This window comes from Eubalaena glacialis, chromosome 13, assembly GCF_028564815.1.
Source record: "Eubalaena glacialis isolate mEubGla1 chromosome 13, mEubGla1.1.hap2.+ XY, whole genome shotgun sequence".
Taxonomy (NCBI): domain Eukaryota; kingdom Metazoa; phylum Chordata; class Mammalia; order Artiodactyla; family Balaenidae; genus Eubalaena; species Eubalaena glacialis.
The window spans coordinates 54,841,705-54,859,087 of record NC_083728.1 but is presented as its reverse complement, the minus strand read 5'-3'; the positions used below and the strand labels follow the sequence as shown (position 1 = coordinate 54,859,087).

General features: G+C 50.2%; 1 protein-coding gene across 1 annotated transcript; it reads left to right on the top strand.

Annotated features, from left to right (window-relative positions):
- Positions 1-1,050: 1,050 nt before the first annotated feature.
- On the top strand, positions 1,051-9,377 carry BANF2 (BANF family member 2). Its single transcript, XM_061209659.1, has 2 exons — positions 1,051-1,176; positions 9,231-9,377. The coding sequence occupies exons 1-2, from the start codon at positions 1,051-1,053 to the stop codon at positions 9,375-9,377; spliced, it is 273 nt and encodes a 90-aa protein (XP_061065642.1).
- Positions 9,378-17,383: the final 8,006 nt, after the last annotated feature.

The following is a 17,383-nucleotide window of genomic DNA, read 5'->3' as shown; positions in this document are numbered from 1 at the left end:
GCAGGTAACTGTACTTGAACTCACAGCTTGTACAGCTTAGAGAAAGCTGACTCCACTCCCAGATCCAGGACTGGACATACGGCTGGATGAGGCTCTGCTTGGAACTCCTCAGAAACAATTTCTCTCTCTTTAGAAACTTCTTCTTTTGGGGTTGAGATGTTGGGGGTGGGGCATGAGTGCTGGAGCAGCCATTTCATCACCATGAGGGGAACCGACCCCAACCGAAACCAACACAGGGAAGAAAAGTTGAAAGAATCAGAGAAAAGGATCTGCAACCCTGATGGTACCAGACCCACCCTCACTCTTGGGCTTCTGACTTATATCATGTCTTCTTTAATATTTGAGCCAGTTAGAGTTTTCTGTTCTTGCAACCAAACAACCAGCTATTACAGAATGAGATAAAAGCTAAAATAAAAATATGAAAAAAACGTTGGAGAAGGTAGGTTCACTGGCTAAGAGAAGCAGGCTGTTTCTTTTTTTTTTTTTTTTTTTGCGAGGGCTTTCTCTAGTTGTGGCAAGTGGGGGCCACTCTTCATCACGGTGCGCGGACCTCTCACTATCGCGGCCTCTCTTGTTGCGGAGCACAGGCTCCAGACGCGCAGGCTCAGTAGTTGTGGCTCACAGGCCTAGTTGCTCCGCGGCATGTGGGATCTTCCCAGACCAGGGCTCGAACCCGTGTCCCCTGCATTGGCAGGCAGATTCTCAACCACTGCGCCGCCAGGGAAGCCCCAGGCTGTTTCTTTAAGCATTTAGGGTGGGAAGGTTGGCAAGGAACCCATCAGAGCTCTTAGCATCAATCCCACCCTTTTCATGGGGATTTATTGGGCTTATCTGAGACCATCACTAACGTCCCCACCTAACCCGTGCAGGTGGGGATGCGTATGTAAAGCTTTCAGAGCAGGGCGTTGCACCTGGTATCTAAAAGTCCCCAATAAACGTTGGGTGGTGGGAGGATACTCGCCGTCTGTTGGCCCCAGCCCCCCACCCCCGGAAGGCCGAGGGAGTTCCCCAGCTTCCTAACTGTCTCCCTCCCCATGGCTGTTGCAGAACATGGACCACATGTCTCCCAGGCTGAGGGCCTTCCTCTCTGAACCCATTGGAGAAAAAGATGTTGCCTGGGTAGATGGGGTCAGCCGTGAGCTTGCAATCAATCTGTGCACCAAAGGTTTCAACAAGGTAATTCCTCTTTTCTTGTTTCTCCAACTTCTCTTTCAACCTGTGTTCCCCTAATCCTGCCAGATGGCAGCCGGTGCCACGTGTCCCTGCCAGTGGCTGTCAGAGAGCAAAGCTGCCACTTGGCCGGGTGCCACATGCTTGGCCAGAGGCTACTGACCCCGCATGCTTGGGCAGCCGCCAGGGTCCACAGATAATGGGCAAATCGAATCACTGTGGCTCAGAGCAGCTGGGCTGTGCATGATTCACTTGGTGTTCAAACACCCAGGGGTCGACAGAAGTGAGCCGGCCGCCGGAGTCTGGGGCGGAGCTGTCAGGATGGATGATTTGGGTGCACTCCCCGCCCCCATGAAGAGACTTGGGGGTCTCTTGTCCTATCAGGCCCTGGCAGGTGGAGTCATAGCAGCCTGGTGTCTACACCAGAGTACGAGGAAGTGAGTTATTCTAAGATGTCACTAGCAGTCCGAGAACAGCCTCAATGATGGCCAATGGAATCGGAACGTTCTCTTCTATGCAACTGTTTCTATGGTGCTATTGTATAAGGCTGCACGAACCTTAGGAGAGGATGGGAGATATTCCCAAAGAAAACCCAGAGAAAGTGAGCGGGTGGGAATTCACAGGAGCATTGCACACTCGGTCGAGAGAGGCACCACCAGCAGAGGTACTGCTGCTCGTTCCCTTCGGCTTTAAAGTCAGCCCTCACCCCTGGGCGGGAAGAGGCTGCAGAGACGCCCAGGGAGGCGGGGAACCGCTGAGTGCGCAGCTGACGGTGAGATTGGTTTGCATCGGCCCAGCGCACGGCTGTGTCCAGGGGACAGCTGGACGACTGGGCCTGTGGTTTTCTGATTGACACGCTGCCCTGCGCCACTTGTTAAACATTCTGAATATCACCCGAATCTACCACAATCTAATACCCAATAGGTGGGATTGTCAGGAAGACGGATTGAGGTAGATTTGCTTCTTTCCTCCCAGATAAAGCAGAGAGGACCATTCCCAAGCAGAGAGTAGAGCAGGCAAGCCTGATTAGGGAAGACATTTTAAATTAAAAATTATTTTTTAGAAGAAATGATCGTCCCTTTTACTTTTCTATTGTGGTGTAACATATCCACACGGATGTGATGGGTTCAGCTCAGTGAGTTTTTACATAGATATACATGCATAGATCCACCACCCGGATCCGGTGATCAGGATCCTCGAGAATTCCAGAAGGTTCCCCTGTGTCTCTTGCCAGTCAACTCCACCCCCCACGCCCAGAAGTCACCACCATTCTGGCTTCTACCACCATTGGTTTAATGGCTCCATAGTTGTGAGGTTTTGTTGTTGTTCAGCCATACTCATTGTTCAAAAAATATTTTAATTTACATACGGTAAATTTCACCTTTTTTAGTACACAGTTCTGCAAGTTTTGACAAATGCACGTAGTCATGTAGCCACTAGCACAATCAAGGCCTAGAACAACCCCGTTATGCCAACATGTTCCCTTTACCCTTCACATTTCCCACCTTCAGCCCCTGGCAACTACTGATTTGTTTTCTGTCCCTATAGTTTTGCTTTTTCCAACTTGTTTCAAGTGACTATAGGTAGGATGAGAGGCATATTAAAGATAAAGGAATGAATGAATAATGGGAAATTTTCAGGCATCTGAGAACTTGCTACACAGAGTCAGGGCTATAGGGAAGGAGGAACTGGTCAGGTCCCTGGAGATCTGCTCCTCTGTGTTTCCCACCTCCTGGCTAGCTGTGACCAGCCCTCCCCTTTTAGGCTCTACTCATTCTAAGGGCCACTAATTCCAGGCACTGATGCCAGGGGTTCACCTTCTTCCTTTGCTTTGAGCCCCTCACCCACCTGTGAATGAGATGAGAGGTCGCTGTCTCCACTTTACAAACGAGGAGCCAGAGGCTCTGGAAAGTGAGTGCCATGATCAAGGTCCTGAGTGAGGACAAGAACGGCCATGGATCATATGGTCACAAACCACCCAAGAAGATCAGGACCAGGAGGTCACCCTGGCAGGGAGGGGGCTTACACTGAGATTTGGTGATGAGACCCTGAACCGAGTGCTGGAGCCTGGCTGGGCCTATAAGAGGATCCAGGAGGAGACCCCAGTGTCGCAACCTACAAGACGAGCAGGTGCTTCTGGGGGGGCCGGGGCCATGGGCGGGGCCAGCAGTAAGAGGCAGGCAGATCCCGGTCGGCTCAGATGTAGCAAAAAAAACCCACAGGTTCCTGTAGTGCTTTCCATAGGCTTTATTTTTTAGAGCAGTTTTGGGTTTACAACAAAACTGAGAAGAAATTACTGAGAGGTTCCCTATACCCCTGCCCCCATACACAGCCTCCGCATTATCAGCATCCCCACCGGAGTGGCAGGTTTCTTACGGGAGAACCTACACTGACACGTTATCTCCCCGAGGCGCAAAGTTGACATTAGGGCTCACGCTTGGTGTAGCGCATCCTGTGGGTTTGGACAAACGAGTGATGGCAGGTATCCACCATGGTGATGTCCTACAGATCACTTCTCTGCCCCACAATCCTCTGAGCTCCTGGGTTTTCATGCCCTGCCTGCAGGAAACCTGGGCATGGCAGGCCCCTCCCCAGGCTGGGGGTCCCTGGGGTTTCTTGGCTGTGAGCAGAGATCCCCTCAGGCTCCACCCCTGCTCATGGTGGCTTCCTTGGCCTGTCCCATGGGTGCTGGGCCTTTCCGAGGACATACTGGGATGCAGATGTGTGAGGCTGCCCTCAGCCCTGCCTGCCTGGGCCCCTCACTCACCGCTCCCGAGACACCGGATGCTGGCACCCAAGGAGATGGGACACCAGCCCCACCCTGGGAGCCCAGGGTGCATCTGGGGGTGTCGATCATCCCTCTAGGGCTGTGGCCCTGGACAGGGGCAGGCATGGAGGCACCTTCTCAAGCTCCCACCAGCCTCTAAATCGAGTAATTTCTCCTCGATGCCTGCCCCACACAAGTCAAACTTTCATTTCTTCTTCTACAGAGGCATGAAGTGCTCGGCGGGGTTGCCCCTATATCTCTCTGCACTCTCCCAGAGCTTTGTCTGTGGCTTGAACAGTTCTCTGGCTCAGTTGCAGTCCCGACTTTCAAAACTATGGATTCACCCAAGTCTCAAAAGTCAAAAATGTGGCTGCATTTTCTCTGGGTTTTTTCATGCCTGCCCTTCCCTGGGGCTGACAGCTTCGGCCTGACGATCTACATCTTGGCCGTCCAGCAAGGCGGCCATGGGCTACTTGTACCTGTTGAGTACCGTCTGAATTGAGTTGTGATATAAATATAAAATACACATGGCCACGTTAAAGACTCAGTGCCAAACAAACAAAAAAATGGAAAGCATCTCATCAATAATTTTTTAATTGATTACATGTTGAAATGATAATAATTTAGAAATATGGGAAAAAATAAAAATTATTAGAATTCATTTCACCTGTTCTTTCCCCCTTTTGCCATGGCTTCTAGAAAATTAAAAATTACACGTGTGCTGGCCCACATTAGATTTCTACTGGACAGCGTTGGTCTAGATTTAACGGCGAAAGGGCTGCAAAGGTGAAAGGAATGACCAGAAGAGGTGAAAATACATCGTGCTCAAGATGCTCAAGGTGTCTGCGCCGGGTCTAGCTCCGCCTTATACTCTTCTGTCCCTCCACCCTCACCCCCATGCTCCACCAGACTGTTCATGAACCACAAACACATGGGGACCACCCTCCCGCGGACCCAAGGCCCCTCTTAAAATGAACTTTTGTCTCCTTCATGGGCCCACTCCTGGCCCACCCCCTCCGGAAGCAAGCCCTCCTTCCGCCCACCCACCCTGGGCGGACAGGCTGCTGTTTCTAAACACTGAGTACCCAGTGGACCCCTTGCTGTCACATCCAAACTATTGATTGTTTTTTCCACGCGTTCTGTTAGAGGCACAGCTCCCTTTGGTGTCCTCCCGTATCTTCTCTGAAGAAAGGATTGTTCTGGGTTTCTTGTACTCCTCCTCTCCCTATGAAAACCCAACGGGAGGGGGGTGAATTTCCAGGCACTCAGTAGATTCAGAGTCATGGGCAGTGCCCTATGGGGTTACTCCAACAGCGTGCAAGTAAGTTTCACATCCCACAGAATCTGGTTTGGCTCAGTATTCTTTGAAGACCCTACAAAGTCATAACCATGAGCCTAAATCTTCCTTCTGAAAGATACTTGGAAGATGAGGCAGCAGCAAAAGTTCTGGATGCCCACCTGCTCCCCGAGCCTCTCTCACCTAATAGAACCAGCACCTGATGTTTGCTCCATGTCAGGCACTGATCTGAGTGCATTACATATACTTATTTCATTTAATTACCAAAAAATCCCATAAAGTGTACTATTTCGTCTCTATTTTACCGATGAGAAAACAGGCACAAAGCAGCCAAGTGCATCACTCAAAGTCACTCAAGGTTAGAGAGACAAAATCTGAATCTGGCAGACAGGCTCTGGGGTGGGCAGTAGGGCAAGGGACGCCCCCCCCCACAGCCCTGCCTGATGCCCAGACCCTACAAGGAGTCAGTCACAGAAGCTTGGGGTTACCCTATGCAGGGTTGCCAGGTAAAATACAGCACGCTCAAATTAAATTTGAGTTTCAGTTAAACAATGTCTTAGTGTAAGTGTGTCCTAGGGAGACAGGCAGGAGGAAGAAAGCACAGTGGATTGAACATTCACGCTTCAGACGAGGAGTTTTACACTGGAAAGACTGACAGAGGCTGGATTTGCGAGGTTGTCTTTGGCACTCAGTGGCCCTGAAGGCTGAAGAGCCAACGTCCAGTTAGAGAAAAAGAAAGTTGTTCATCACACAACAAAACCTGGTGGTGCTGTAAAGTCCATTCACCACGGGCGCTGAGGGGATGGGAACTGGCAGGGGGTAAGCGTGACAGTGAGGGGCCGAGACTACGTGTCTCTGTTTGAAAGGCCGGGTGTCATAGTGGAGGTGGAAATTTTTTTTTTTGGCCGCTCCACGCGCCATGCGGGATCTTAGTTCCCTCACCAGGAATTGAACCTGTGCTGCCTGCAGTGGAAGCACGAAGTCTTAACCACTGGACCGCCAGGGAAGTCCCTGAAATTTTTAATGAGCGTGGACCAGGACCTAATCTGCGGGCCCAGTGCAAGATGAAGATGGGCGGCCCCTTGTTGAAATTCATCAGGAATTTCAAGATGGTGGCAGCACAGCAGCAAACCAAGTGGGGCTCTGAGCGCAGGGCCTGTGTGACGGCATGTGTCACTCACCAGGGACCCTGGACTCAAATATCGCTACTGTTTCGCAAGGAACAGGCACAGCACACTGGAGGCTGGTCCAGACCTGCTCACGACTGGGATGTGGAGTTGACGGAAGTCTTCCCTCGAGCTGCCATCCTGCCACACGGGCAAAGGCTGCCTCGGGAAGGAATGAACGTCCCTGGCCAGGGTGGCGGGAGGTGGGGACCGTCTGTCAGGGTATCTGCGTCACTCTCCCTGCAGCCAGGTTTTTGTGAGCTTTGGCCCAAGGAGGCAGAGGGTGGCTCCTCTTCCTCCTGGTTAGGGGCTCGCTCTCTAGAGCCCACAGAGAAACCCAGAGGGCTTCCTTCCATCAGGGCCATGATGGGACCCTACGACTCCTGCTTCCCTGGGGAGCAGGGAGAAGCAGGCCGACTTCCCAAGAGAAAGGGCAGAAGGGAGCATCAAGTTGCCACTTGGGTCTGGAGGCCCTCTTGCCTGTGGCTTTCCTGGAAAGTTTGCCTCTGGTCCTGCGAGCCACTAGGTCCCTGGCATCCTGGCTGCATGGAGGGACATGGAAGCTCTGGTTACCAGAGCAGCCGATGCCAGACCTCAGGATGGCGGAGGTGCCAGGCCAGGCCGCGGATGGGTGGGGTGTGCTGGAATGGGGCCGAGGACAGGAGTCTTACCTCCAGGGTTCTCAGTGACCCATCTGGAGAATAGACGGGGCATGTCAGGATCCGAAGCAGGAAAACATATCAGGGGTCTGAGCCTGCCCACGGTGCTCAAAAGCATCACTTACCACTATTATCATCAATGTTCTCTCTCCTGGGACAAAACTCTGCACCTCCCATACCTACTGCAGCAACAGGCTCAATCAACATTCAGTAAATGTTCATTTTTTAAAACGTTGAATTAAAAAACATCTCAGGGTCTTCCCCGATGGCACAGGGGTTAAGAATCTGCCTGCCAATGCAGGGCAGACAGGTTCGAGCCCTGGTCCGAGATGATCCCACATGTCGCGGAGCAAACGCGCCCATATGCCACAACTACTGAGCCGGCACTCTAGAGCCCGTGAGCCACAACTACTGGGCCCACATTCCACAACTACTGAAGCTTGCGCGCCTACAGCCCATGCTCCACAACAAGAAAAGCCACTGCAATGAGAAGCCCGCACACTGCAACGAAGAGTAGCCCCGACTCGCTAAACTAGAGAAAGCCCGCGTGCAGCAACGAAGACCCAGCGCAGCCAAAAATAAATAAATAAATTAATTAATTAATTAAAAAAAAACACACACAGTAAAATCACCCCTGAAAAGACGAGGATGCTGACAAAGTAAAATGAGATCATTCTAATCAATTACACCGCTTTTTCAAAAAGATGATTAAAGTAGCAATTTAAAATGACCATGAAATCCTAGCTTTTGTCTCTTTTCAACAACTGGATCTGGACTAAAAATTTTTTAAAAACCCCAAACTCCAATGCTTGGGTATATTTTATGACTGGAATTCAGCTTTTATTTAATTTGTCTTTTAAAAAATGCGTTCATTTTGGTTAAGATGAAGTTTGCTTGGTTTTATGTAAGTGAAATACATAGACGCCAGTGGGTTTTCCTGGAGGGGGCCCAGGACTCAAGGCCTGGACACTGGTTCCCATTCATTCCAGGCCAGAGAGCCGAGCACTGAACGTGGCCTTCCCCGTTCATGTCCCGGCCAGTCTGTGGCCTTGGATGTCTCTCTCTCCTTGTGGCCCTTGCCCCTCATGACTATCAGTGATGAAACAGCACGAGATGAATGAAAAGCTGTGGGACCAGGACTCAGAAAACCAGAGAACACCGTACAACTTTGACTTGTGGGGCACTTAATCTTTACATGTGTTTTTCATCCAGAGAGACCCTTCAGAAGGGGAAAAGGGGCAAGGTTCAGCGTGCTTGATACCTTGTCTGCTCCTCCCACAGGGCTGCGTCTTCCAGGACAAAAAAGGAATTTGCATTTCTCCACTGGTCTCACACTGAATTCACTTAATCCAATTTGCAGGGTGGGGCGGGGCAGATGAAGGGCCTTCGGAAGATGCAGAAACTGAACCCCAGGCTCTGCAGGTTCTCACTTCAGGTTAAGTGAGTTGCCTGGAGTCATGCAGCGGGTTTGCAAAAACAAACTGATACTAAGGTGCCCTTCACCTGCCAGTCCCAGGTGCAGTGGTTCTCAGTTGAGGGAGATTCTGGCCCCTGGGGGACGCCTGGCAATATCTGGAGATGGTCATGATTGTCACAATTCAAGGTAGGGGGTGTACTGCTGGCATCTAGTGGGAACAGGCCAGGGACGCTGCTAAACTTCCAGCAGTGCACCTGAACACAGAATTATCCCAAATGCAACAGTGTCAAGGGTTAGAAACCCTGTGCTTGAACCATTGAGAAAGTGGCAGGGTGGGGAGCACCTCTAATTCCTGTGTGTGTTTCAAAGATAGAAATATTAGATCCGAGGCCTGAAGGGAGCATCAGAGGTACACGAGGCTCCTGCTACTCAAAACATTGTTCCGGGACCAGCATTAGAAATGCAGAGTCTCAGGCCTCACCCCAGACTTACTGAGTCAGATCCTGCCTTTTTAACAAGATCTCAAGGACATGTTCAGGTTCCTTCCAGGCTAGACGGCCCCCCAAAGCCACCTGTAGAGATGAACATTTAACTTGACCTCACATCTCACCCAGGCCAGTGTCCGAATCCGCTTCGCCAGGGTCAGGGTTTCAGGGACAGCCCTTCTCCCTTGAATCTGACCTGTGCCCCCTCCTTTGATTTGCCAGGGGAGGAAGAGCACAGCTGAGTATGTTTCCCGTGTTCCTCCATGCAGGCCTACATCCTGTTGGGACAGTTCCTTCTGATGCACAAGAACGAAGCCGAGTTTCAGAAGTGGCTCATTTGCTGCTGCGGTGCCACCGAGTGTGAGGCCTTGGAGAGCTCGAACTGCCTGAAGGAGTGGTGCTCCTGCTTCCTGTAGACCCTCCCCCCGCACTGCCACTAGGAAATGATACCTCTGCACTGACTCTGGGCTCCAAGTCGTTATTTTTCTTTTCCACTTTATTGACACACATTTGTTATAAAAAGTAGTTCAAGAATGTAAAGAAGGACAAACACAAGAAAAATGACCCCCAGATTCTACCACCCAGAAACGGCCATCATTCACCTTATTCACCAATATCATGCCAACTGTCTCTTAGCATAAATTTATCTAAAGGAATGGATAATTTTATTTAAAAATGGGAATTAAATTTTAAGTCAGCATAGCAGTTATCTATTGCTGCATAACAAATGAACCCAAAACATAGCTGCTTCACGCACACAATCATTTTGTCTCGCTCAGTTTCTGAGGGTCAGGAACTGAGAGATGCTTAGCTGGGTGGGTCTGTCTCAGGGTCCCCTGTGAGGTTACAAACTGTGGGCCGGGGAGCAGGTTGGTGGGGACTAGGGGACCCACTTCCAAGAAGACTCCTCACGTGGCTGGTGGCCCGAGGCCACAGCTGGTCTCCGAGTGGGCCTCCCTCGGGCTGTGATGACCTGGCATCTAGCTTCCCCCAGAGCGGGTGACCCAGGAGGGAATAAGAGAGCAGGAAGCTGCAGTCTTTCATGACCTAGACTCTGATTCACACACCATCACTTCTGCCTTGTTCTAGTTTTAGAACCAAGTGCCTACATCCTCAAGGGAGAATTAAACTTTCTTGAAATAGCAAATAGTATGCAAACATTTTTAAGAGCATCACAGACAGATTTTTGAGGTATAAGTTACATATGGTAAAACTTGCCCTTTTTAGGTGCATAGTTCTATGAACTTTGACAAATGCATTGTCCTGTAACCGCCACCATCATGGAGATAAACAGCATCTTCGTCACCCCAGCGAGTTCCCTGGAGCCTCCCTGTAGTCATCCCTCACTCCTCCCCAGCCCTTGGCAACCAAGGGTCTGTTTTCTGCCCTTAGACTTCGGACTTTTCCAGAAAACTGTATAAATGGAATCACACAACATGTAGCTCTTTGAGGTACATTGTCTCCTTTCACTTGGTATAATTCAGTTGGGATGAATCCATGATACAGGCTTCTTAAACTTAAGAAACGTAACAGGTGTTGTTGGTGTCCAGCCCATATCCTGGTGGCATTCACTGTTCTAGGAGAGTCTGTTACTTCCCTCAAAAGCACCTGAATCCCCTCAGCTTGAGGGGTTCTCTGGCTGCAGGAGTGGGGTCAGCCCACGCACAGGGCAGGGAAGAAGTGCCTGGGAGTTAACACCCAGGGGAGCCGTTAATCATGGGTGGAGGTTGATGGCCAAATGCCCCAGGTCCTCTCCCTGTGGGTGGGACAGCTCTGAGGCAGTTCTCCCCAGCTCTCCACGGGGGCTAAGCCGAGCTCCCCATAAAGAGTGGCCCCTGCTCTTTAACACCCAACCTTGCTTCCTTCCCCTCCTTGCCTTGATTTCCCACTCCCTTACCAGGGCTTCCTGGGACCACCCTCTATACACAATGAAATACTCAAATTTTAGAGTCTGCTTCCAGAAGAACCTAACCAAAGACAACAGTGTTAAGATTTAATTTTATTTTAACAGAAGAAAAAAAGTGGAACTGAACTGAAAGAATTGCTGAACTTCACTGAATTTTTTTCTTCATCACTAGATATAGTAATTTCTAAATCAATTTCTTCTGAGTTTAAAGAATAATGTGGAGAAAACAGTAAGAGAGAAGTTAGTATCATTAGGTTTATTTTAAACTTTGTTTTTCAATATTAGATGGTATAAACTCCTACCAAAGAAAGAAAGAAAAGTAAAAAGAAATTAACACTTTTACTTCTTCCCTCTCATTTTTTAGTTGGTTTTATTGTTACTTTTAATTTGTGAAGGTTTAGATAGCATATGCATTCTTCCCATAAGCATACCCCCTGCAGTTACTTAGTTTCAGTTGTATATTTAAGAGCTTATCATTAATCTTTGGATCATTATTTTAAAAATCATAGCTTTGTCATTCCTGAATTCTTTATTTTGATACACCTCTTTGTTTGTCGAGTTGGATCACTGTATCAGTCAGAATAGGCCACAGAATAACAAACAAACCCCCAAATCTCAGTGATTTAGCCAACTAAGGTTGATTTCTCTCTCATGGTACATGTCCACTATATGTCATCAGGAGAGCTCAGGAGCTGAAATGTCTGTGAGGAAGAGGGGTCGACACTGACTCTTGGCCCAATATCTGTAGTCTGGGGGCATCCATGACTCAATACATGATTTCAATGAGTATTTATGGAGTGTCTAAGGTTCTGAGCATGGTTAGACACTGTGGGAAAAGCAAGGGAAATAAATATGAGTTTCTGTGGTTTCAAGGAGCTTACAGCCCAGAAGTGATGGGAGAGGGGAGGGCAGAACAGCCCAGAGGTGGTGGGGGAGGTGCAGGTGGGGGTAGGGGGTGTGGCCAGGGGGCAAACAGCCAGTAAAGGGGTCTCTGTGTCAGGTGCGGGTCACGCTTTATCACTGTGGGCAGCTGACCTCAACCCTGCTGGGGACTCAGGAGTCGGTGTAGACACGTGTTAATTCACCCCACCCTGGGGTGTCCATCACACCTTCTCTGTCGTTTGTTGAGGGCTACTCCCCTGGGAAGTTAATTACTCAGCTCCCAAGCCAGCCGCGTGGTGAAAATGAACCCCACTGAGAAGGTGTTCAGGCCCAGAAGGGCAGGCACGGGCAGCCAGTTGTCGGCCAGCCGCATGCACCCAGGCAGTGACGGCAGGGCACACGGCCGGGGCAGGACACAGCTCTGCCGCAGGCGGGGTCTGGAGTAGCCCTGGCTTTGAGAACAGAATCCACCCCTCATCACTAGTTCTAAAACCTTTGGAAAGTCAACCTCTCAGCCCAGCTTCGCAGCTGTCAAATGGTGATAATAACAGTATCTACTCAAGTGTCCAGAAGATTAAAATTCCTGCACCTGGTAAGAGCTTCATGTGTGGTAGCTCTAAAAACCTAAGTTTTAAAACATGCAGCACTGACTGTGTATGGTTATTGAAAGAAAGGGGAGGTGGGTATGGATGAGTGTGGCCAGGGAAGGCTGCTAGGAGGAGGTGTTAAAAGGGGAGGTCAGGGCTGAGTGAGCTGAGGATGGAGAATAGGGAGGGGAGGAAGCAGGGGGACCGGGAGGTTGGGAGAGAAGGAGCTATGAGGGGAAAGACCAGCCCAACTGGCCCAGAGAGAGTGAGCTGAGGACCCTGCAGGAGAGGTAAGGGGCGGGGCTGTGGGCTGCCGAGTGCGAGGCTCCCCCGCCCCTGCCATTTCCCCCAGACAGAGGCTGAGTGTGAGCTGCTAGCTGGCCCCATTTCAGCAGCCTCCGTCTTGAGGAAGGCTAGTGCTCTCAGCAGTTGGCAGGACCGGGACACATCTGGGCCGGTAACCCAGGATAGTGGGCCCTGCTCCCACCCCTAAAGAAAGACGCTGTAGCAACTGATGTGAAAAATACCCACAACCCTCCGCTCCTCCTGGTACCCACACCCTCCACAAAGACTCTGCAGCTCCGCCTGTCAAGAGTCCATCTCCCTTCCTGCTGCATCTGGACTGACCCTGTGACTTGTTTTGGCCAAAGGCATATGGCAGGGGTGACACCGTGACAGGTGTGAACCCCCTGTGACCACCACGCAGACAAGCCTGGGTTCGCTCGCTGGAGGACAAGAGACACATGGCCACTGCCTCGGCCAACGGCCAGCCAACCTCCAGACATGCAGGTGAGGCCTTCCTGGACCAGCCCACCCATCAGCTGACCTCAGACCCGTGAGTGAGTCCAGCTGAGGTCAGAAGTGCTTGGCCCAGATGAGAAAAACCACCCAACTAACCCACAGATGCGTACAAATACATCTCACTGTTTTAAGCCACTGTGTTTTGGGGGCAGTTTGTAGGGCAGCTGTAGCTAACTGATAAATTCCCATGTGAGGCCTGGGAGTGTGGAGTATCTCCAGGTATAAACTGAGAACCTCCTACTTTACCTATATTTTAGAAAGCCTCCTGATGGCATTCTGGTGGGCGGTGATAAGGAGAGGGGTCACCACGGGTCACACACAGAAGCCAAGCGACTGTGATGGGGGTGGAGCAGGAGAACAAAATATTTTTTTAAAAGTGTGTCTTGGGGTGGGAGGAGGTGGGACAAAGCTGTGACAATCTCAGGGCGAGAAGAGAACGGAGTGTCCATTGTGTGACCAGCTGTGGGTGGTCTGGGGTGACTGATTCCCGGAAACCTCTGAAAGGAAGCTGGAGACAAACATTTAAGCAAGTGTTTCTGGAAATATATATAAATTTTAACCGATAGCTGCTCTAAATCTTTACAAGTAGGAATACAAGGGGTTGATTCAGCACACACTACACCAGCACTTCACTCGCATTCCCCAAATCCTCCTGGGCTGAGAAGGTGGCATTTTCTCTGTCTTACAGGTGGGGGCTCTGAGCAGCAAAGAGGTTAAGTAACCCGGTCACATTGACTGACTGGTGGTTTCAATCCGGGTCTGTCTGAAGCTGTGCCTGCTGCCTGCAGAGCCGCCTCGGGGGTGGGAGAGGGAGTGTATCTGGTGATTTCAAAGTGTTCTCAGGGACTCAAAGGTGGCATCTACCAGGAACAGACAGGCATTGGAAGGAGTGAGGGAGACCTGTTCGAATGGCCATGCAAAGATGACCGTGAGATAGTGGGGGAAAGAGGTCACTGAGAAAGAATCATTCAACAGATGTTTGCTGGGCACCTACGCTGTGCCAGGTGGTTCTTGGTACAGGAGAAAACACAGCAGATGAGACTATCTTCCCTCAGAAGCTGACATTCTAATGGGAGAAGGCGGGAAACAAAGGTGAATAAGTAAAATATATATTAATCTGAGTGGTATGAAATTGACATGGTAGGGGTCAAAAGTGGTTGAATATGGACAATTTTACGTGGTTCAGCCTTATAAATTAGTTTCAGGATGAGTGAAGAAAAGAAAGCAAGGGGGACTTCCCTGGCGGTCCAGTGGTTAAGACTTTGCCTTCCAATGCAGGGGGTGTGGGTTCGATCCCAGGTCAGGGAGCTAAGGTCCCACATGCCTCATGGCCAATAAAACCAAAACATAAAATAGAAGCAATATTGTAACAAATTCAATAAAGACTTTAGAAATGGTCCACATCAAAAAAATCTTAAAAATAAAAAACAGAAAGAAAAGAAAGCAGGGGAAGGGGGTCAAGACTGTTAGGGAGACGGGAGATTTTAAACAGGGCAGCCAGGCCAGGTAAAGGCCTGGAAGGGATGAGCTGAGAGCTGTGGGAAGCCTGGGAGGAGACACTCCAGGCGGAGGGAAGAGCCGGTGCAAAAGCCCTGAGGTGGGGTGTGCCTGCTGACTTCAGGGAGAGGAGCGAGCCAGGTCGGGGGCAGCAGGAAATGAGGTCAGATCGTGTGGGCCTTGTGGGTCATCAACAGGACTTTGGCTTTAATTGGGATGGAGATGGGACCCCACTGGAGAACCACGTGGTCAGACACACGATTGAGAAGATCACCCTGCTGTGTCTGGAAGAGTCTCAAGGGGCCAGTTAGGAAGTTATGTGGGAACCCAGGTGGGAGGTGATGGTGGGTCACCAGATCTATCCTGAAGGTAGAGCCGACGAGGGTGAGCGACGATAGAAAACGGGAGTGGATCAAGGGCTGAGAAGGCAGAGGGATGAGAGAGAGCTACAAAGAGATGGGGCGGGATCACCCCAGAGGTTGGAGGTTCCTGATGCTGCAGGAAGGCGGTGTTTCCGGGAATGGCGCGGGGGGGGGCACCTGTGTCAGATGCTGCCGACAGGTCAGGTGGGTGAGGATTGGGAATCAGGGCCAGAGAGAATTTTTGCATGCTGTGCAGAAGACCCCAGAGAGGGGAGCCCTGGGGATGCGGGACAGAGAGGGAAGCGTTGCTGGCACTGCGTCCTCGAGCAGGTGCCGGGTGGAATCCAGGGCACAGGAGGAAGGACTGGCCTTAGCTGGGAGCACACAGGCTCCTCCGCAGAGGACCACAGGAGGGGAGGAAGAGCAGGGGCCTGACGCAGGGAGGTGGGAGATATGGAATCTCTCTTCCCACAGCCTCTCTTTTCTCAGTGCAATAGGAACAAGGCTGCTGACGCAGACGGGGTGGAGTTAGTTGTCTAGGACAGTGCAAGGATGGGTGGGTTTTATAGAGGGATTCAGTTGTGTACATAATGTAGACAGATAGATGGATAGGAGATCAGATAGATAGGTAGATAGATAGAGAGAGAGATAGATAGATAATCACTTGAGCTTTTTATCAGTAAGTATTACTTTTGTGATCAGAAAAAAACCAATAGAAGACATTCCATTTTGGAACACAAAGAACGAGAGCTCTAGACACAGGTGGACGAGGCCCTTGGGACAGCCATCCTGTGCATCCAACGCCCCGTCCTTCCCCTGGATTCTCCCACATGGCTGGTCTCACATCCCGAGCTCTGTCCTTCTAGGTAGAGAGAAAGCTCCACTTAGAATTCTCCAACTTGGAGACTTTGGGACCTTCTTTTTCACTCACTCCCCCTACTCTCTAGTTCCCACTTAACTTCCTAAGGTCAAGGTTACCTTGGAGAACTGGAAGAGGGTAGTTGTCTTTCTGGATCCATTTCTACCAGATTGTCCATAGCTATGCATTGTTTTCCCCTCTGGTTTATTTTAAGGACAAACCTTCCTGCACAAACTATGCTCTTTGATTGCTTGGCCTAGTCCAGTGACTGGATCTTCTCGGACCAGACTGAGGGTCTGCTGTGGCCAGGACACTGGGCAGAGATTCAGAAGACCTGGATAATGCCACAAGTGGGTCTGAGACCACAGCCAAACCCCTCGACTTGTCTGTGAAATGAGGAAAATATCTGATTCTCCTATCTCTCAGCTTTGCTTTAAAGAGAATGCAAAAATAGACAGAAAGCCATCTGAAGTAGAAAAGGCGCTGGGGTGCCCTCCGGCAGTGCGGTGTGTAGTCACGGCATTACTTTATTGTGGCAGCGGCTGCAGGCTGGTGGCGGCGATAGCTCAGCTCTCCTTGTTTGCGCACATTGGTCAGTACCTGCTAGGTTGTGCTGTGACAACAGCAACGACAAACAAGAGCTCAGTGGCTGAAAACAATCAAGCCTTGTATCTCAGCCACATCACAGGCCCATTGCAGGTCTGCTGGGGACGGTTCTGGACGGCCCTCCCTCCAGGACCCGGGCTGATGGAGCAGCTCCTTGTAGAACATTTGAAGGCTGCTGCAGCAGAAAGAGAGCCCTGGGGGTGTCTCACACCGGCAATTACATGGGCTGGCTCAGAGCTGACAGGTCCCTTTCACAAACAAATCTTTGGCCAGAACACGTCATATAGTTTGACCCAATGCCCAAGGGGACCAGGCAGTGCTGTCTGCCGGCAGAGGGGAGCGTGGAAAATTGGGGCAAACATCTCAATTCACTGCCACAGAGTCCTTCTGGGGAGGGGGTGAGATTCACAGAAAGTCCTCCAGAAGTCTCTGTTCCATGCCATATATGTCCCTTTTCTTTGTTTTTTTGAAAATTTACCACCATTACTCAAATATAGGAGAAATTATAGGAGAAAATTCATAACTCTCCCCAAAACACTATCAATACCATCCAATATTTTATTGTATTCCTTTCCACTCTTTCTTCACTTGCATAGGTATACATTTGTTAATAACAGCTTTATTGAAATATATTTCACACATCATAAAATTCACCTTCCCAAAGTGTACAGTTCAGTGGTTTTTTAGTGTATTCACGGAGTTGTGCAGCCACCACTGCTATTTTGGGATATTTTCATCACCCCCAAAAGAATCCCCATTAGCAGTTCCATTAGCGGTCACCCCCCACCCCCCAGTCCAGCCCCTGGAAACCACTAATCTACCTTCTGTCTCTATGGATTTGCCTATTCTGGACATTTCATAAAAATAGAATTGTACACTCTGCGGACTTTTCTGACTGGCTCCTTTCACTGAGCATAACGTT

What these genes read in the sequence shown, in the direction of transcription:
- BANF2 (XM_061209659.1), top strand. Translation starts at nt 1,051, where the DNA reads ATGGACCACATGTCTCCCAGGCTGAGGGCCTTCCTCTCTGAACCCATT. An exon ending in GCACCAAAGGTTTCAACAAG is followed by an intron (nt 1,177 to 9,230) that starts GTAATTCCTCTT and finishes TCCTCCATGCAG; the next exon opens with GCCTACATCCTGTTGGGACA.